General features: G+C 40.6%; 1 protein-coding gene across 6 annotated transcripts in view; it reads left to right on the top strand.

Moving 5' to 3' along the window:
• The window catches only part of smap1 (small ArfGAP 1), a 252,271-nt gene that overhangs the window by 52,546 nt on the left and 178,381 nt on the right, over nucleotides 1-21,344 (top strand). For all 6 annotated transcript variants that reach the window (XR_013497795.1, XR_013497794.1, XM_078213304.1 and 3 more), the window contains exons 3-4: nucleotides 5,810-5,895; nucleotides 14,017-14,092. Coding sequence is in view for 4 of the 6 variants with exons in the window: in XM_078213304.1 (XP_078069430.1) it covers nucleotides 5,810-5,895; nucleotides 14,017-14,092 (162 nt within the window). In the remaining 2 variants the exon portion in view is untranslated. The remainder of the gene's footprint in view (nucleotides 1-5,809; nucleotides 5,896-14,016; nucleotides 14,093-21,344) is intronic.

Below are 21,344 nucleotides of genomic sequence, written 5' to 3' on the forward strand. Positions count from 1 at the left end.
AGCAGGTAAAATATGTTGGGATACGGGGATAGGGCCTGGGTGGGATTGTTGTCGGTGCAGACTCGATGGGCCAAATGGCCTCTTTCTGCACTGTAGGGTTTCTATGGTTTCAGTTAAATCCCAAATTATTACATCACTGCCTCCCATGGGATTAAAGTTTGAATCTATTTCATACATGGTAAGCTCCACGTTTCAATTATGTCTTTGTAGGAACTTGCCAGGTAGATGCCAAGAGGAAAAAACCCTTCTGGGGGAAATAAACCTCTTCTGGGAAAATCTGCTGCCCATTTCATAGTTCTTACCCACTTGAACTCTGATTATTTGCATTTATTGTTTTTTCTCCCCAACCTTCTATATCAAGAGGTTACGTGCAAGGTAGTAAATGTTCAAACGGTTACTCTTGCGCTATGCCTGTGCAGGCTTGAAGATATTAGTTTTTTTTAAAAATGGCATTCCTTTGAACATGTCCCCTGATGAGCTATAAGATGGCTGCAAACCTCAGCCTAGCAAGCTGTCTGGAAAGTTCCAAATTGGATTATAATGGGCAGGGGTCTCCCTTGAATGGACATGCCGAAATGGCATTCTTCTCTGGAACCTCACACTTTTTGCCAAGCTTTACTCCAAGCTACAGGGAGGGATAATAAACCCTGGCTGACTCCAGGCCTGCCAGGTAACACAGAGCTATTGAGGCTGAGAATCCACAATGAAGACCTTCCTTCAATGGAATATCAGTGGATTTTGACTGTGACTAAAACTCCTTCACTATGAAAGATCATCTATTGTGTTTCACTCTTCATGTGATCAAAGCTATCCTCTGATTTGGAAATCATTTAATTCAAAAACTGAAACCCTGGACAATCTACAGAACACCATCAACAACATAGCTGCAGAAAAAGGCTGTTTCATTTTGCCTTTTCAAGACCTGCAAGGCTTAGCCTTTAAAAGCTTCTTTCAACCTGTTTGAACAGCTCTGTGTTCGCCTGTAAGAAATTGGACATTAGGGTCTGTCGATGTGATCTTCTGAACAGTCTTTACTGCAAAGGAACACTGCAGCTAATCTAGATTTGACCCTCGACATCTGAACCTGAATTTCAATACCACAATAGGAAAAGCTCCCCACTTACTGGACTCCAAAATACGAACTAACTGCTCTGTTTGGGCTTAATACTCGTAGAAGTGCACTACCTTCTTTAATTGTAACTTTCTTGGGTTTATGTTGTTTGATTAATGTTGGGCAGGATTCTCCGGCTACACGATCCCCATGGCAGACGAGACACAAAATTTGGCTGTAGTGTAAACTTCCTTGGGGGGGGGGGGGGGGGGGTGTGTGTGTGTGTGTGTGTGTGATATTCCGTGGGGTGGGGGGGTGATATTCCGTGTTCACATCTATGAAAATCTGCTGCTGACTTACAATGACTGCGCACTAATGGGCGTTTGGGAAAGTACACCAGCCTTATCAACATTAAACTACACTAATTATACACAGAAGGGAATTGGGGTGTTTAGTATATCTCTGTCTCCTCTGTCCTAACACTTGTCAAGTGAAAAGCAGTTCAGAGGCACACGTTTACATGGTTGTGGTGTGTAGCGAGTTCCAATGAGCATTGATTAAGTAAACTTAATGGCCAATTAAATATCATTTCAATAGAGAATGGGATTGCATTGCTTTAGGCAATATGTAAAGATATTTCTAAAGTTGTCATTATACAATATATGCTCATGCCTATTAGATATTTTTAGTATAATTTAGAAATAGGTTTGCCTTGAGTAAATCAAATTTCACAGGTATGGCACTTCATCACGTTAAAAGAATAGCTGTTTTTACTGTTTGCCTAAAACCACGTTTGACAAATCACAATTGATCCAATGACCTCAGCATATCTAAATTGGTTTAACTACTTCCTTTTTCAATATGTAGAAGCTGACTTGTTCAGCACAGAAGGAGGCCATTTGGCTTGTCATACCTGTGCTATTTCTTCAAAGAAACAATTTACCTTGTAACCCACCTGAGCTCCAGTCTTCTCCCTTTTGGCCTCTTCCTTTGCAGATTGTCCTGTCAAGTCCCTTGCTTCCACAGACCATAAATAATCCACTTTGTGCACCTCCTAAGGATATTGCATGTAGAGTGGCTGGATTGAACCTGTCTCCTCAGTGCAGTGCATTCCAGATCCCAGTCACTCGCCGTTTAAAAAAGTTTCTCATTTCTCCATTGCCGCTTTTGCCCACTACCTTAAAGTTGTGCCCGCTGGTTCTCGATCTTGCCACCAATGAAAACAGTTTTTCCCTCTTTTTAATCTGTTCAGACCTCTCACGATTTTGAATAGATCTATCAAATCTTCTCTTAGCCTTCTCTTCTCCAAGGAAAACAGTGCCAACCGTTCTATAGGTATGTCAAGAACAGAAGGTTGGTTAGGGCAAGTTTAGGGCCAGTTATAGATGGCAGAGGGAAGTTATGTGTGGAACCGGAGGAGATTGGTGAAGCATTGAACCAATATTTCTCTTCGGTGTTCACGCAAGGGGACATGAATATAGCTGAGGAGGACACTGGGTTGCAGGGGAGTAGAATAGACAGTATTACAGTTGATAAGGAGGATGTGCAGGATATTCTGGAGGGTCTGAAAATAGATAAATCCCCTGGTCCGGATGGGATTTATCCAAGGATTCTCTGGGAGGCAAGAGAAGTGATTGCAGAGCCTCTGGCTCTGATCTTCAGGTCGTCGTTGGCCTCTGGTATAGTACCAGAAGATTGGAGGTTAGCGAATGTTGTCCCATTGTTTAAGAAGGGGAACAGAGACTTCCCCGGGAATTATAGACCGGTGAGTCTCACTTCTGTTGTCGGCAAGATGTTGGAAAAAATTATAAGGGATAGGATTTATAGTTATTTGGAGAGTAATGAATTGATAGGTGATAGTCAGCATGGTTTTGTGGCAGGTAGGTCGTGCCTTACTAACCTTATTGAGTTTTTTGAGAAAGTGACCAAGGAGGTGGATGGGGGCAAGGCAGTGGACGTGGTATATATGGATTTTAGTAAGGCGTTTGATAAGGTTCACCATGGTAGGCTTCTGCAGAAAATGCAGATGTATGGGATTGGGGGTGATCTAGGAAATTGGATCAGGAATTGGCTAGCGGATAGGAAACAGAGGGTGGTGGTTGATAGTAAATATTCATCATGGAGTGCGGTTACAAGTGGTGTACCTCAGGGATCTGTTTTGGGGCCACTGCTGTTTGTAATATTTATTAATGATCTGGATGAGGGTATAGTTGGGTGGATTAGCAAATTTGCTGATGACACCAAAGTCGGTGGTGTGGTAGACAGTGAGGAAGGGTGTCGTAGTTTGCAGGAAGACTTAGACAGGTTGCAAAGTTGGGCCGAGAGGTGGCGGATGGAGTTTAATGCGGAGAAGTGTGAGGTAATTCACTTTGGTAGGAATAACAGATGTGTTGAGTATAGGGCTAACGGGAGGACTTTGAATAGTGTGGAGGAGCAGAGGGATCTAGGTGTATGTGTGCATAGATCCCTGAAAGTTGGGAATCAAGTAGATAAGGTTGTTAAGAAGGCATATGGTGTCTTGGCGTTTATTGGTAGGGGGATTGAATTTAGGAGTCGTAGCGTTATGTTGCAACTGTACACAACTCTGGTGCGGCCGCACTTGGAGTACTGTGTGCAGTTCTGGTCCCCACATTACAGGAAGGATGTGGAGGCTTTGGAGAGGGTGCAGAGGAGGTTTACCAGGATGTTGCCTGGTATGGAGGGGAGATCCTATGAGGAGATGCTGAGGGATTTGGGATTGTTTTCGCTGGAAAGGCGGCGGCTAAGAGGGGATCTCATTGAAACATATAAGATGATTAGAGGTTTAGATAGGGTGGATAGTGATAGCCTTTTTCCTCTGATGGAGAAATCCAGCACGAGGGGGCATGGCTTTAAATTGAGGGGGGGTAGTTATAGAACCGATGTCAGGGGTAGGTTCTTTACCCAGAGGGTGGTGAGGGATTGGAATGCCCTGCCAGCATCAGTTGTAAATGCGCCTAGTTTGGGGGCGTTTAAGAGATCCGTAGATAGGTTCATGGACGAAAAGAAATTGGTTTAGGTTGGAGGGTCACAGTTTTTTTTTTAACTGGTCGGTGCAACATCGTGGGCCGAAGGGCCTGTTCTGCGCTGTAATGTTCTATGTTCTATGTTCTAACTTCTTCAATCTGTGTACGTAAATGAAGTTACTCATCCCTGGAGCCCTTTTTGTGAATTATTTTCTGCACTCTCTTCAATGTCTTCACTCAACTCCAGTTGAAGCCAAACCAGTATTCTACACAGGTTTAACATGACTTGCTCACTTTTTACTCTTTGCCCCTGGAATGCTGTATGCCTTATTAACTGCTCTCAACCTTGCCTGCTATCTAAGGTTTAACTTTTTTTCCTTGGTTAACCTTCCTTTAGAATAAACCCACTGATAAACTGATGGTCAGTCACCTCTGTGGTTTTGTGTTCTGAAATTGTGAACTCACCTTCCTTAGCTGTTTAAAACAGATTGGTCTGCTATTCTGGCTGGGGGCCAGGGTGGGAGCCAGGTTGGGGCAGGATTGGAGAAAGCTGCTTGAAGCATAAGCACTTGTATAATAGACTGTTGAGCTGAATTGCCTGTTTTTATGCAGTTAAATTCTGTCATGTGAAGAACAACACCTGTATTCTGAATTTTGATTGTGTATAGATAAAGTGAGGTCAGTGGTTGTGTTTTATTTTGCTTTATGCCTCAGTTGTCATAGACACAAATCGATGTCAAATGAAGAGTTGGAGATTTGAGTTTAATATTTCCTCTTGAACCTGGAATTGTTTGGATTAAGCTGTGATTCTGGTATGACGGTCATGGCCACTTTTAAGTATCAGCTATTGATTAGGCAATAAGTTTGGAACTTGTCCAAACCAAAACCAGGTTTTCTTTCATTCGTTCAAGGGATGTGGGCTTTGATGACTAGGCCAGCATTTATTGTCCATCCTTATTGGCCCTCAAGAAGGTGGTGGCTAGTTACTTGAACCATGGAGTGTAGGCCCACCCACACTGCTGTCAGGGAGGGAGTTCCAAGATTTTGATGTGCCATGAATTCTTCTGGCCAGGCATCGACTTGTCGGAGAGCCTACAGTACCCAGACTTCAGTGTTATCGTCCTCTACAAAATTATTGTGACAGTGAAGGAACAGCAATATATTTCCAAGTCAGAAAGGTAAGTGACTTGAAGGGAAACCTTCAAGCTGGTGGTGTTCCCAGGTACCTTTGTCCTTCTTGACGCTAGTGTCATGGGTTTGGAAGGTGCTGCCTCAAGAGACTTGGTGAGTTCCTGCAGTGGTAATGAGATGCAATTTCATGAATTTCTCAGCTCGTTTTTCAACTTATTTTCCGTTCAGGTTAAGATGGGGAGCACTCTTGTACCTGTGAGAGTTCAACCAAATGTGCATCCTTATCAATCACCTGAATATTCCATAATGCAAATATTGTTTTCAGTAGTATAATTACTGACTGGCTACTTTTAGTTTAGTTGTTAATCACAACTGGGCATAAATAATTCAAGTTATTTTGTGGAAAATAGAACTTGTTGAGAAGTGTCAATGTATTTCAAAATCCTTTTTGTGGCCAGGAGGCAGAAACTTAAAACAGTTTTAAAACAGTTAGATATTTCACATCTGTTATGAATCTTGATTTCCCTCGGCAATAAAAACAAATCCTTGACTGATATTTTCATTACTGTGTCATGTTCTGTTTGTTTTTGAGTGTAGCAGATGTTTGGGAGAGTTGCTAACTTTGTTTCCTTCTATTTTGTAGTGTATGCAAGACATGGGAAACACCAAGGCTCGGCATCTCTATGAAGCAAACCTTCCTGAACATTTCCGAAGACCTCAGACTGACCAGTATCCTTGATGTCTTTGCATAAAATAAAACTGGGTATCAGCTCCTAAAGAATGAATTGGATCACTTTCTGCTAGTCTTGGTGCAAAAGATCTGAATCTGTGTTTAATATTTCTATTCTGCAACTAGTTCGGATTTCATACACAGCAGAAAGACTTCCATTTATATTGGGCTTTTCACAATCACTGGATGTCTCAAAGCACCTCATAGCCAATGAAGTGTTTTTGAAGTGTGCTGCCTGTTGTAATGTAGGAAACAGGCCAACAATTTGTGCGCAGCAAACTCCGACAGACAGCATCATGAGAATGACCAGATAATCATTTTTTTCCTCCCCTATCATGTTGATTGAGATACAAATATTAGCCAGGACACCGGGAAGAACTCCCCAACTTTTCATTGGAATATATCGGGGGGGCTTTTACGTCCACCCAAGAAGGCAGATGAGGTTTTGGTTTAATGCCTCAGCTGAAAGTTGCTACCTCTGACAGTGCTGTATTCCCTCAGTGCTGCACAGGAGTGGCAGCCTTGAATTTTGTGCAAAAGCCTTGGAGTGATGCTTGGAAACACGGGTGATCACCTATTAAATCATTCAGAAATAATTCAATTTATATCTTAATAACTTCCATCCATAAATCCTCATGACTAGAGCTGTCCAAAGGTATTTGAAAAATTCTATACCATTTTTTAACCTTGAATTTATATATTCTCTAATGAATGCTTCTAGATCCACCTGCTTCATTCACTTAATTCTTGAGAGCAGAGATGATAACTTGAGATGACTCCAGGCTTCTGCTGAATTGTGCGTACCCATAATGGCATGGTTTGCATGTAGGAACTGACTGAACAGTGAATTGTAAAATCAAATCTCTGGCACAGTGCAGTAAAATTCTTTTCTGATTTTCTACAACTCCAATCACTATCTTTTGTTTATAAACCGTCTTAATTTCAGCTACCTAAAATATGAGGAGTTCGTTACTCAAAAGACTTAATGGTTTGATAAGGCATGGTTCATTCCTGTGAATATTTTTGAGTTAATTTCTGCTTTAACCATTCATTTGGGATTTTTAACTGGGGAATTCTGTTAATGCAGTGTAATGTTCCTCTATCAATTCCAAAGTATATTCTGCATCTTTAATCTGTACAATGGTGAACCCAAAATAAAATGATTTATTGCAGCACAGCACCTGCGAATGTATTAGAAGGATCTTGATTTTTACTCTTTTAAAAAAATATATATTTTTGTTTGTATCCTAAACTTGTGGAAACGATAGCATAAAACACTTGGCATTTAGTTGTTGCTCGACATGGATAGCTTTATTGAGCATCTTCCTTGTAACGTTAAATTGTGACCTGAAGCAGAAATCATTTTAGCATGAGCTGTGTTTTGCACTCCAGATGCTCCTGGATTTGCCACAATGGACTTCTCAAAATTATCGATTGCATTTTTAAAAAAATCATTTTATAGTAAACATTACACAATTCATATGTGTTTATGAAGACTCAGCTGCAATGAACAGTTGGTACAAATTGTATATTTTAATTTCTGGAGCTATGTTGTCTAGATGAATATCATAGAATCTCTACAGTGCAGAAGGAGGCCATTTGGCCCATTGAGTCTACACTGACAACAATCCCATACAGGCCCTATCCCTGTAACCCCACATATTTACCCCACCAATCCCGTTAACCTACACATCCCAGGACACTAAGGGGCAATTTAGCATGGCCGATCAACCTAACCCCCACATCTTTGGAGAATAATTAGGAAGATGTCTATTAACTGTCTTTTACGTGCATGTAATTTGTTTAGCAGGTTGAATTTGCCCTTCTCCGCCCTACTCTAGTCCCCCATTGCATCACATTTGATTTTTATCAGCAGAGTATTTCATTATGTTCTTTGCAGAATTAAGATTTTATTGTTTTTCTGTTGGCTTGTGTAAATTTTCTTAATCTAATTTTGATCTCTCTCTATAAAAGTTGAGCAATTGTTGTTTTGTGATAAATGTAATTGTGCAAATTAGGTAATCCATGTAAATGGAATTTCAACTGTCTGCACTCCCAGAAGATCCAAAACTAATTTTCTGTATTGCATTTATTCTGTTTTTGCCAGTTCTATTAAACTCAGACAATTGGGTTTTAGAAAAGTTAATCCATTAAGTATAGAATTTTTTTTCCTATTTTCAAAACAATGTTTTTATATCTACAAAAGTTTTCAATTCCAATTCTCTGTATATTTAACTGAATCAAATGAATCACAGTCCTGGCAACAGTTCAACATAACAGCTTCGTTTTTTTAGATATATGACTCAAATTTTGGTTTAAGAAACTGGCTCAAGCCAACAGATTAAGAACCTGAAACTATAAAGGATATAAATAAAATAGTTAAATGCGCAATTAAGTGTGGTATCGTAAGGGAGGGATAAAGTAAGTGTTGGTTGCAAAGTAAATTGCCTGCATTTAAAAGTCAATTCGTGTGCAGGGGTTTTGCCAGTCGGCAATTTGTCAGTCTCATTTAGGTCATCTGTGGAAGGTGAGAAAAATTGATTGGGAGGCCCCTTTACTCATGGGTAGCATTTTCAATTGTGTGGTGTTATTGATTGTCGTCAATATTTTCAAACTGTTAGGTAATGGTTTTGATGGTGGGCTGGTTTTGGTGATGGATTGGCTATAAATGGCTGCTTCATGGAGGGGTATTAGATTCGTTTTGGTTTGGAGTTCTTGTTATGATATGGTTGACAAACTGCCAGTGTGGAATGCAAACCCCCCCTCCCCCAACTTACATATTAGGCTACTTGTCATTCTTTGGCATCGCTTTTCAATTATGTCAGTACCGCCTATCTCAGTTCATATCTCCTTTAGGATTTATGAGTGCAAACATCTGGCTCATATAGTTGGTCTATTTTAAATTTTTTAAATCTAAAATTCATCATTTCCTCAATGCCTAACTTCTTTATAAGCAGTCTGTAGTTTTTCATTCCCTGTTTATTTCATTATTTGGGATTGCTTCCTCTTGGGTTTTCATTACCTATCTCGCTTGCTTTTGTCTGTCATGCTTTACCTTGTGGACTGGATCCAATTTTTTGCACATTTGAAGAGCTTTTATGCTTACCTCTATTGCAAATGTTCACATCCTGTAAAACCACACTGGGCTCTGTGGCCCTTTTTAATCTCTGCCAGAGCGAGATTTGATTGTATCCTTGCCAACATTAATTCTCATTCTCCTATATATCTTTGTCACTATTGTGCACCAGTTTTCATTTATATATTTAAAAACACTTCAGTTCTTTGGCAAGTCCGTATCAACGTTTTAGTTTCTACTGTTGATCCCAGGTTCTTTCCTCTTACCCAATATATATCATTGGCCATTAATGAATTGTAGGTTTAATATTGAGGGACTTTATCTTAATCACTATTTAGGTAATTAGTATTTGAGAAAAGGGCAAGGCAAGGGAGGAATTTCTGAAATGTGTTCAAGAGAATTTCCTTGACCAGCATGTTCTCAGCACAACTAGAAAGGATTTAGTGATGGGTCTGTGAGGGAACATTTGGATAAGAGTGATCTTTCTGTCATAAGTTTTAGACTAATGCCAAAGAGCAAGGAACAATTTCAAATAGAACATTTAAATTGGAAGAGTGCTCATTTTGATGTGATGATAAGGGATCTAACCAGTGCAAAATGGAACCGAAACTTTACAAGAAAATCTGCAAAGGAACAATGGATGACCTTTAAGGAAGAGACTCTTCAGGTATAGGCTACATACATTCCAACAAAGGGTAAAAGGCTGGGGAACCAAAAACTGGGGCCCTTGGATGAAGAAGATGGAGATTAGTCATTTGCAGTACAGAACTTTAGCTTTGCTGAAAAAAAGAGACAAGATGTTTAAGCTTTTTGTCTTGCGCTCATCAGGATATCTTGCAAAATTACCAACATTAAAGGGAACAGCAATCTATACTGCACAAGAAAAATGTGCAGATTGGTTGGCAAGTGGATTCTAGTAGAGGCGTTGCCATGGAAAATACAGCAGGGAACAGTTGACTCCCAAGTTACTGATCAAATTTAAACCAGGCAGGCCGACCCTGAATGGTCAAGGCATTGATCACTTAATAGGAGCTAAATTGAAATGGTCCAAACATCTTTTGCATGGGGACCCTAATGGATTGAGCAATCAATTTTTAAAAAATGGTGATTTCAGAGACAGTCACCATAAACATAACTTTGAAAGGCCACATAATTGGTTTTGAAACATATGATACGACCCTTTTAGCTTTGGAGTTGGCAAGCGACCTAGCAAAAGATGCAAGAGCAGACTTTGAGGTGGACGATGCAGGTAAAACTGTCACCCTTTGAATGCGAATAGCTGTAGCCAAGTTAGATTATCTATCAGCAGCTACTAGTATAAGCAATGGGGCAGTATTGGGGAAGGCAAATCATAGATGCTCCCAGTGAAAGTTTGGAGTTCACAAATCACAATTGACGCTAGATCAGTTAATTTAAACTCAGATTAAAAAGTGGCATTATTAGTGGACTATTATTTAAATGGTTAAAAAATTGCAGCATGCAGAGGGACCTAGGTGTCCTTGTGCATGAATCACAAAGTTGGTTTGCAGGTGCAGCAGGTAATTAAGGCAAATAAACTTTGTCCTTCATTGCTAGAAGGATGGAGTTTAAAAACAGGGAGGCTATGTTGCAGCTATATAGGGTGCTGGTGAGGCCACACCTGGAGTAGTGTGTAAATTTTTGGTCTCCTTGAGAAAGGATATACTGGCACTGGAGGGGGTGCAGAGGAGATTCACTAGGTTGATTCTAGAGTTGAGAGGGTTGGCTTAGGAGGAGAGATTGGGTAGACTGGGACTATACTCATTAGAACTTGGAAGAATGAGGGGATTTCTAATAGAAACATAAAATTATGAAGGGATAGATAAGATACAGGGAGGGTGAAACCAGAACTAGGGGGTATAGCCTCAAAATGAAAGGAAGCTGATTTAGGACTGAGTTGAGGAGGAACTTCACCAAAATTGTTGTGTATCTGTGGAATTCCCTTCCCAGTGAAGCAATTGAGGCTACCTTGTTGAATGTTTTGAAGGCAAAATAGATAATTGAACAGTAAAGAAATTAAGGGCTATGGTGAGCGGGTGGGTAAGTAGAGCTGAGTCCACAAAAAGATCAACCATGATCTTATTGAATGGTGGAGCAGGGTCGATGGGCTAAATAGCCTCCTCCTCCTAGTTCTTATGTTCTTATTAAGGGTCATGGGTACACGGAGTCGGGTTGCAGACCTACCATGATCTTATTGAATGGCGTAGCAGGCTCAAGGGACTAAGCAATCCATTTCCATTCCAAGAAGGCTGAGAAGCGGCCTTATGCAAGTCTTTTGAGGAGTTTGTTAAGGTAGATTTGTCGATGTTATCACTTGTGTAGGAATTCAAAACTAGTGGTCAGAAATGTAAAGTAGCAACTTATCATTCCAATAAGGAATTTGGCAGATGTTTCTGTTCTCCATCACAGTACCCAACTTGATACCACATCTTTAGTACTCCACTCTACATGTTGAGTTGCATTTTGTATAAGGCTTTTCTGGTGACATTTGGGCTGAAGTTCTCATTTCATTTTGAACATGTGCTCTCTCGTCCTACAATAAAAGTTTAATGCATCAGTTCAAATTTAACATGGACATACATCTGGTCCCTTCACTGGGACTTTTCAGGATTGAAGAGCTCAAGTTCTCCACTCTTTTGGGCATCAGTCTCATGGCTTCTTTACAGCATCTGTAGGATTTCATCATCTTCCTTTTGCCTGATCAAAATCTTGGCTGGTAAGATGATTGGATTTTTTTGTGACTTGTAGCCTATTGATATTTGATGTATAGTCAGTGTTCCATTAACTGCTTCATTACAACCAGAAATATTAAATTACAATGTACTAAAATATCCACCTTTCAACTGCACCTTTTAGCTGTTACAACCAACTTTCCTTCTAAGCTGCATGGACGCATAGCCCTGCAACATTCAGGCATATGTCACACTGGACAAAAAAGCCATGCATAAGCAACAGCCTCTTTAGGTTGTGCACAGACATGGCAATCATAAAGAAACTATGCAGTGCCACAAATAGGCCATGCACGGTGAAGGGAAATTAGAATGAACCTCACTTGCAGCATTATTTATGGTACAACTTTTATCACCTCTTTTTCCCTTTAGAATAGAACCATAGACTCCCTACAGTGCAGAAGAAGTGAGGCCATCCAGCCCATCAAGTCTGCTCCAACTCTCCGACAGAGCATTCCAGCCAGGCACAACCCCTGGCCCTATCCCTGCAACCCCACGCATTCAACATCCCTGGACATGAAGGGGAAATTTAGCATAGCCAATCAACTTAACCTGCACATCTTTGGAGTGAGGGAGGAAACGAAGCACCCAGAGGAAACCCATGCAGACATTGGGAGAATGTGCAAACACTACTCAGACAGCTGCCCAAGGCCAAATTGAACCCGAGTGCCTGATGCTGTGAGGCAACAGTGATAACCGCTGTGAGGCAACAGTGCTAACCACTGTGCCACCATGCTGACCCGATTCTATGTTTGTTTATTTTAAGTTCTATCTTCCACTGATCTGCCTGCCTACTTGCATTATCTGTTCATTTTGTAAGTTTTTAGCTGTTTCTTCAGCCTGGACTGTTCCTCATTTGACATAGCATCTGGTCAAGTTTAAATCCAATAAGTCTTTGAACTTAACTGGGTGTGTCAGGAAATGGTGGAATGGATTCAGATCTAGATTGATCTCCGTTTGATACTCTGTGCTGGGATCTGGTTTTCATCTATGAAAGCAAAGTTTTACGGGTATTGGAAAAATGAAAAAAAGTACTTGACACGTTCTTAAGTCAGAAGTAACTGTAGAGTGAACATGTGTTAATGTTTGGGTGTGGTTCACTTGCTAAAATGTGTTTGACCTGTGTGACTGTTGAACAAAGCTGAAATGATTTCTTTTGAGCTGACTGGAATTTCAGTGTTGGTCTAATTTTCTCTTATCTATTTGATGTATTTGGACCAAAGTCCACAGTCCATGGCACTTGAAGATGGTGACCACTTGCCATACTTAGACCAATTTAGTTTCTGACAGTACAAAAATTGCAAATAATTGAAAAACTATTTGAGATGGCCACAATTTTTCTTTGGCGTTAAATGGTTGCTGATCAGCATCGTGGCCACTCCGCTTCCTCCAACTAAATGTTAGCCAGCAATTCCATCTGTCTCCCTGGCAATTGTCTGAGGCTGAACCAGGCTGTGTGCAACCTCAGTGTCACGTTTGACCACAAGATGAGCTTCTGACCCCTTCAGTGCTGCCACTAAGACTACCTATTTCCAGCTCCATAACATTGCCCGACTCTGTACCTACCTTGTCAATCTGCTGCTAAAAAACTCGTGTACACCTTTGCTCCCTCTAAACTTGGCTATTTCAGTGCGTTTCTGGCCAGACGTTTGAAACATTGGCTCCATTCTCTCTCTCAGATGCTGTCAGATCTGCTGAGATTTTTCAGCATTTTCTGTTTTTATTTGATTTCAGTATCCGCAGTATTTTGCTTTTATGATTGGTCATCTTTCCCTAATATCTCTTTGTGGCTTGGTGGTGTTACGTTTTGCTTTACATTGCTCCTGTGAAGCTTCATGGGGTAATTTATTGCATTATAGATGGTTTTAGAGTACCAGTGGTGACCACCATTTTAAAATAAATGAACTAATGGATGCTGAGAAACCATTTGGTTAGTAATATAGCTGGAAACATTAAATACATCTGCCAAAGCAAATATTAAAAAATGCACAACCCCCTCCCCCCGTTAAACCCCCCAACAGACAGAGGTGTAACTTCAATAGGAATTACTCAACTTATGATTAAGGGTGTAGAAAAAAGCTAAGTAAATTTTATTAGGCACCAAAGGTATAGTTAGCTTTAAGAGAATTATGTTTGTGAAGTTAACCTTGAAACTTATTGAAAATGTTAGTACTGCACGTTTAATTTGATTCCAGATTTATTCAGAAATCTTTTCTACTGTTTTTTTTTGTGCAGGAAATGAAATGCCTCCTTTATTTAAAAAGAAAATACATTTTCCTTGATTAAATATTCTTCAGAGCTGTAGAATTTTTCATCAGAGACAAATACGAAAAAAAGAAGTACGTGGATAAAAATGTGAACAGTGGAATCACAGTAAGTACTGCTGCGTGTCCCCGTCTGAACCTCAAGTTCTTCATTAACTGTTTGAAAAGCTTTCTTTTTGCTGCAAGCCCTGTAGAGATTGCAGTTATTTTACAACAGGTGAATTCAAATTAAATGTGATCACAGTTTGTATGTTGACATTGGTGCTCAGATGGTGTTAAATTACCAGCCCAATACTTTGTAATTTTGCCAGTGCACAGAAGTTGCAGGGCAAGCGCATCCGATTCTCAAGCTTATGGTTGCTGGATTCCAATCTTTAGACCCAGCTCGGCGCACAGATTTGGAAATGCCGCCTTAAACCTTTCTAATTCCTCCTTTTAATGCCTTGCTTAAAACCTACCTTCAGTTAGGTGTTTGATCATGTCCCATTTCTCTTGGGGCTCTGTGAAAAAGAATGACCTTGCATTTATATAGCATCTTTCATAACTCCTAGAGATCCAAAAGCACTTCGTTATTAATCAAGTACTTTCAGCATTATCACTATTGTAATGTTATAAAAAAATTTTATTGACAGCAAAGCAAAATGCTGCAGATGGTGAAAATCTGAAATAGAAACAGAAAATACTGCATCTGTGATGAGAGAAACAATTAAATGTTTCGGGTCAATAAGCTTTCATCAAAACTGGGGGAGTTAAGAGATTTAATAAGTTTTAAGCAAGTGAAGGGAGCAGGTCGGATAAGGAACAAAAGGTAAAGTAAGATACCGTGAAAGGTGGGAGAGATTAAATGGCAGAAGTATTCACTGTGCAAGACTAGAGAGAGAGGTAATGGGAGAAATAAAGAAACATAAAATGTGTCTCGATGGGATGTGAATAGCATTCATGATCAGTAGTGGCCTGAAAGCAGAAGGGTTTAAAAAGGAGAAATGCTAAAACCAGCAAAAAAAAAGGAAACAAAATGAGACCAGAGGTTACGATCTGAATTTGTGGAAGTAGCATCGAGTCCTAAAGGCTGTAAAATGCCCTTTCAACAATATGAGCTGTTGTTCCTTAAGTTTGAGTTGAGCTTAAAAGACAGAAATCAGTGGAGAATTAAATGACAGCTAACTAGAAATTCAGGGTCATGCTTGCGGACTGAATGGAATTGTTGCTCAACACGATCGCACAATCTGTGCTTGACCTCTCCACTGCAGAGCAGACCACATTGAGCAGTGAATACAGTCTACTAAACTGAAAGAAATTAAAGTAAACTGGGGTTTCACCTGGAAGCAGTGTTTGGGGGGGTTTGATGGTGGATGTAAAAGAGCAGGTGTTGTACCTTCGATGCTTGCATGAAAATATGCTGTAGGAAGAGGAGGGAATTGCTGTGGAGTGGATCAGAGCATTGCAGAGGGAATGGTCCTTTTTGGAATGCTGACAGAGAAAGAGTTAGATGTATTTGGTGGCAGAAATGGCAGACAATGATCCATTAGATCTGGAGATTTTTCATCAGAACATTAACCAATGCCCCAACTTAAAATCACCCTTGCCATTGGGTGTTGCATATAGTGCTACATATTGTCTTACTCTCCTGTCTGAAACCCCAGCATCTGTACTGCAGTCACTGTCATCTTGATTTAGTTTGTAGCTTCCTATATCAGATAAGTACTATCTTTTGAGCAAGATTAGGCTACTCTAGGTCAATTATTGGTTAATATTTATCTTTAAAGTTCTCCTGTATTGGGTGTTTTTTTTTTCCAGGTATCTCAAAAATTGTACTAAACTGCATCAATTTCAAAGTTTCTATTGACATTTAAGGAGTAAAGGGGGCTAATGAGAGACGTATAGAGACAGAGGGCAAAGCGGAAGTATTAAATGAATACTTTGCATCTGTCTTTACCAATTAAGATGATAATGCCCAAGCCATGGTGAAAGAGGGGGCAATTCAGATTCTAGAAATGTTTAAAATTTGAGGTGGTGGTGGTACCGGATAGCTTGTCTGCACTTAAGTTTCTACGGCCGAAGGACTGAATTGGGGAGGCACTGGCCATAATTTTCCAGTCTTCCTTAGACTCTGGGATGGTGCCAGAGGACTGGAAACTCCATGCATGTTCAAAAAGGGTCTAAAGATAAGCCTAGTCAGTTTAACTTTGCTTATAGAAATAGTAATTCAGGACAAAATTAACAGTCACATGGACAAATGCAGGTTAATTAAGGAAAGCCAGCATGGATTTATGGAAAAATTGTATTTGACTGGGTGTTTTTATTGAAGAGGTAACAAAGGTTGATGTGTAGTACATGGACTTCCAAAAGACATTTGATTTGGTGCCACACAACAGACTTGGGCAAAGTTATAGCTCATGTAATAAAAGGGACAGTAGCCACATGGATATGAAATTAGCAGAGTGACAGGAAACAGAATAGTAGTTAATGGATGTCTTTTGGGCTGGAGGAAAGTATGTGCGGTGGAGTTTCCCAGGGCCATTGTTGGGACCCTTTCCTACCTGATGCGTATTACTCACCTAGACCTTAGTGTACAGGGCACAATTTCAATCTTGTGGGTGATACAAAACTTAGAAGCATTGTAAACTGTGAGAAGGATAGTGTCGATTTTCCAAAGGACAAAGAAAAGTTGGTGAAATGGGCAGACAAATAGCAGAGCAAGATCAATGCGGAGAAATGTAAAGTGATTCACTTTGGTAGGAAGAATGTGGAGAGACATTATAAAATGAAGTATACATTTCTAAAGTGGGTGTAGTCGCAGAATGCATATGTTATTGAAAGTGACCATAGACTTAGGAGCAGAATTAGGCCACTCGGCCCATCCAGTCAGCTCTGAAATTCAATCATGGCTGATTTTTAAAAAATCCCCATTCTCCTGCCTTTTCCCCATAACCCCTGATTCCATTATTAATCAAGAACCTATCTATCTCTGTTTTAAAGACACTCAATGACCTGGCCTCCACAGCCTTCTGCTGTTCTAAAGGATCATCCCTTTAGCCTGAGTTTGTGCCCTCTGGTTCTAGTTTTTTCCACTAGTGGAAACATCCTTTCCACGTCCACTCTATCCAGACCTCGCCGTATCCTGTAAGTTTCAATAAGATCCCCCCTTTCCTTCTAAACGTCAACGAGTACAGACCCAGAGTCCTCAACTGTTCCTCATATGACAAGCTCTTAATTCCAGGGATCATTCTTGTGAACCTCCTCTGGACCCTTTCCAAGGCCAGAACATCCTTCCTTAGATATGGGCCCTAAAACTGCTCACAGTACTCCAAATGGGGTCTGACCAGAGCCTTATACAGCCTCAGAAGTACATCCCTGCTCTTGTATTCTAACCCTCTCGACATGAATACTAAGATTGTATTTGTCTTCCTAACTGCCGACTGAACCTGCACGTTAACCTTGAGAATCTTGAACAATGACTCCCAAGTCCCTTTGTGTTTCTGATTTCCTAAGCATTTTCCCATTTAGAAAATAGTCTATGCCTCCATTCCTCCTTCCAAAGTGCATAACCTCACACTTTTCCACATTGTATTCCATCTGCCACTTCTTTGCCCACTCTCCTCCCCTGTCCAAGTCCTTCTGCAGCCCCTCGTTTCCTCAATACGACCTGTCCCTCTACATACATTTGTATCATCTGCAAACCTAGCAACAGTGCCTTCAGTTCCTTCCTCCAAATTGTTAATGTATATTTTGAAAAGTTGTGGTCCCAGCACTGACCCTTGAGGCACACCACTAGTCACCGGCTGCCATCCTGAGAAAGACCTCTTTATCCTCACACTCTGCCTTTTGCCAGTCAGCCAATCCTCTATCCATTTCCATGATCTCACCCTTAACATCATAGACACATAACTTAAACAGTCTCCCATGCGGCACCTTGTCAAAGGCCTTCTGGAAATCTAAATAAATCACGTCCACTGGTTCTCCTTTATCTAACTTCCTTGTTACCTCCTCAAAGAACTGTAACAGATTTGTCAGACATGACCTTCCCTTGACAAAGCCGTGACAGGACGGATTGAGAGAGCAGTTAATAAAGCATACAGTATCCTGTGTTTTATTAGGGGCTTAAAAAGTACCAAACAATGATGTTATGTTGAACTTGTATAATACACTTCTGCCAGTTCTATGTGCCATGCTTTAGGAAAAATATGAGTCCATTGGAGAGAGTGCAGAAAAGATTCACGAGTAATTCCAAAGGTGAGGAATTTCAGTTGGGAAGGTAGATTGGAAAAGTTAGGGCTGTTTTCCTTGGAGCAGAAAAGGCTGAAAGGTGGTCTGATGGAGGTATTCAAAATCATGAAGGGTCTGAACAGAATAAGCGGGGAGAAATTGATCGCCCTTGTGAAAGGATTGAGAACCAGAGGGCACAGATTTAAAGTAATTGGCACAAGGAATAAAAGCGATGAGGAAAAAATCTTTTTCACATGGCAGGTGGTCGGCATCAGAGGAAGCAGGTTTGATCGAAGCATCCAAAAGATAATTTAGACGATTATTTGAAAAGGAAGAATATATAGGGTTACAGAGGGTTGGAGAAGGGCATTAAGTGAAATGCTCATTCGGAGAGCAGGTGCAGTCACTATGGGCCGAATAGCCGCCTCCTGCATTATAATCGTTCTATGATTTGCCATTGAATCCAGATCAGTTTATGAAGGAACCCAAGTTCTGAATGCTCCCAATTTTACAAATTGCATAAACAATATGGCTTCATGATGGTTAAGAACTGTAGATTTGGATGTTGCACACTTTCATTAACAATTTATTTTTAAAAGCAGAAATAGCTTTGTTTTTACTATTTGACAAGCTTGCAACAAATCTTTTCAATGCTTGGTGCCCCAAAGCTGCTTAATATCAATGTATTAATATCAACTAATTGCTACACGCTGAATTTAATGTTAGTGAAAATCTTGTTAGGTTCAAGAATTCACTGACACCTCGTAGTAAATCCTAAGAGTTTATTCGGAGTTCCTTCAGTTGTCTCTTTGTTACAAGATGTACACCAGCTTTTCAGTATTGCTCACACTTTCTCTCTCTCTCTCTCTCCACCCCCCCCACCCCCCCTCTCTCACTCTTTGTCTGTCTTACATTCAATATGTTACCAATCTCTCTCCCTGTCTGCTATTGTTTTCTCTATGCATTATTTCAGAGAACACCCATTTACATTCATTGGTTAATTAAACACGCCACATAAGGTGGCCAACACTGATTAGTCTGGACCTCTGATCATGCATTGTGCACGAGTTAGTGTGGTCTTTGCCAAGATTAACTAAGAGCTGGGAATGTGTGCAACACATCTCAGCGTTTTGTTACCTTGTAACATGATGTGTCCCAGCACAAGTGTAAATTGAATCCTCAGCGGGATTTATCCCGTGAGAAAATGTTATAAAAACGTTATCTAAAAAAAGGAAAATAGAACAGTGGCTTCCCACACTTACAAACTTAATTACTTGGGATCTGACACCTGACGTTCTTCCAGATTTATGGTCTCCAATTCTTCTCATTGCTGACTGATAACAGAAAATCTCCTGTGAGCCAAACCCCATAGGCTACTTCCCCCATTCACTGGGTTTGCTAAATCCTGGTTGTGTTTCCTCGCTGCTCATTCCTGTTTGGATCTTGCTGCAGTGTTGCCAAAATGGGGTTTTGACCCTCGTCCATGTAACTAAACCTTCCCTCCAGGTGAAGATGTATCGGTGAGGAATATTAACTGTATGGATTTTCACAGAATAATTGACAGTCACATAATTTGATCCTTAAAAGCGCAGGGAGGGATCTCGTAATGCATGTAATAAAAATAGAATTTGATTTGTTCCGATATTGTAAATGAGTGATCCTGGTGTACTACCTGGAAACACTCCTACTGTTAGAAAACCGCTCCAACTCACTGACCAATGTCAAAGATCCTCTCGTCTTGGGTTCCCTATTGTTTGCTTTTCTGAAATTTTCGGATTTGACTGCAACTTTCACATCGCCAATTATAATAATTGAGGATCTGTACGGGAACTAAGCCACTAAGTAGTTATTTTTGAATCATAGATATGTCATTAAAATTGCTACTTTTTGCCAGGTTTATTCAATTTCACCTTCTCAATTTGTCTTGCATAAAATTGGATTTTGGGAATAAAAAGATGCATTTGAAGCATATTCTTACAGGAATTCATTGTTAACGGAGAAAACAGAATTAATTATGTAAACCTTTACTCTTTTGTGTGACTCCTGGTTTAATTAGCAAAGATTTACATAAAGTCTATCTTGAAGATATCTGGATTAATTTGATGCAAAGTGCACGCATAATTTAGAGCAAGTTTGAAATTGGGGCAGCACGGTAGCACAGTAAGGGCGGCACGGTAGCACAGTGGGGCGGCACGGTAGCACAGTGGTTAGCACTGCTGCTTCACAGCTCCAGGGTCCTGGGTTCGATTCCCGGCTTGAGTCACTGTCTGTGTGGAGTTTGCACATTCTCCTCGTGTCTGCGTGGGTTTCCTCCGGGTGCTCCGGTTTCCTCCCACAGTCCAAAGATGTGCAGGTTAGGTTGATTGGCCATGCTAAAATTGCCCCTTAGTGTCCGGAGATGCGTAGGTTAGAGGGATTAGCGGGTAATATGTGTAGGGATATGGGAGTAGGGCCTGGGTGGGATTGTGGTCGGTGCAGACTTGATGGGCCGAATGGCCTGTTTCTGCACTGTAGGGTTTCTATGATTCTATGAATCTGGCCTTGGGAGGGTAGGAATTAAGTAGCTGTATATATTTCCACTTTCCTCCCCATCAGTAAGGAAATCTTAGTTTGGTGAAAAGCTTGAATCTTTTGTGCATCATCTTTCATGTCAATTGTCATGGTCCTAATGCCCTTCTTTGCAACCTCTTTGTCCAATCTTGCCTCACTCCCACCTATCTCTGCTCTGTTTTGCTCCACCCCGCTCCTAAACAGTATAAAATCCAAGATGTTTCTCCTTTTTAGCGCTGAAGAAGTCACATGGACTCAACATTATCCACTTATGCTGCCAGACCTGAGATTTTCCAGCATTTCTTTTTCAGATTTCCAGTATTCGCAATCTTTTGCTTTTGTTTTATGGTCCTAATGCCCATCAGTTGTGGCAGTGCAATATACTTGTTCACATTGCATGTTTCAGATTTCTCTTGAGTCATCGCTGCATATGTACTAATGTGTGCTAAATGCCATCTATAAAATGCAGTGTGGAGGAAGTGTGCAGCCACTGGCACTGTACAAGAACTTTCTAACTGTTGCATAATACATTCATAGAAATCATAGAAGCCCTACAGTACAGAAAGAGGCCTTTCGGCCCATCGAGTCTGCACCGACCACAATCC

The sequence above is a fragment of the Mustelus asterias genome, chromosome 5 (assembly GCF_964213995.1).
Source record: "Mustelus asterias chromosome 5, sMusAst1.hap1.1, whole genome shotgun sequence".
In the NCBI taxonomy this organism is placed as follows: Eukaryota; Metazoa; Chordata; class Chondrichthyes; order Carcharhiniformes; family Triakidae; genus Mustelus; species Mustelus asterias.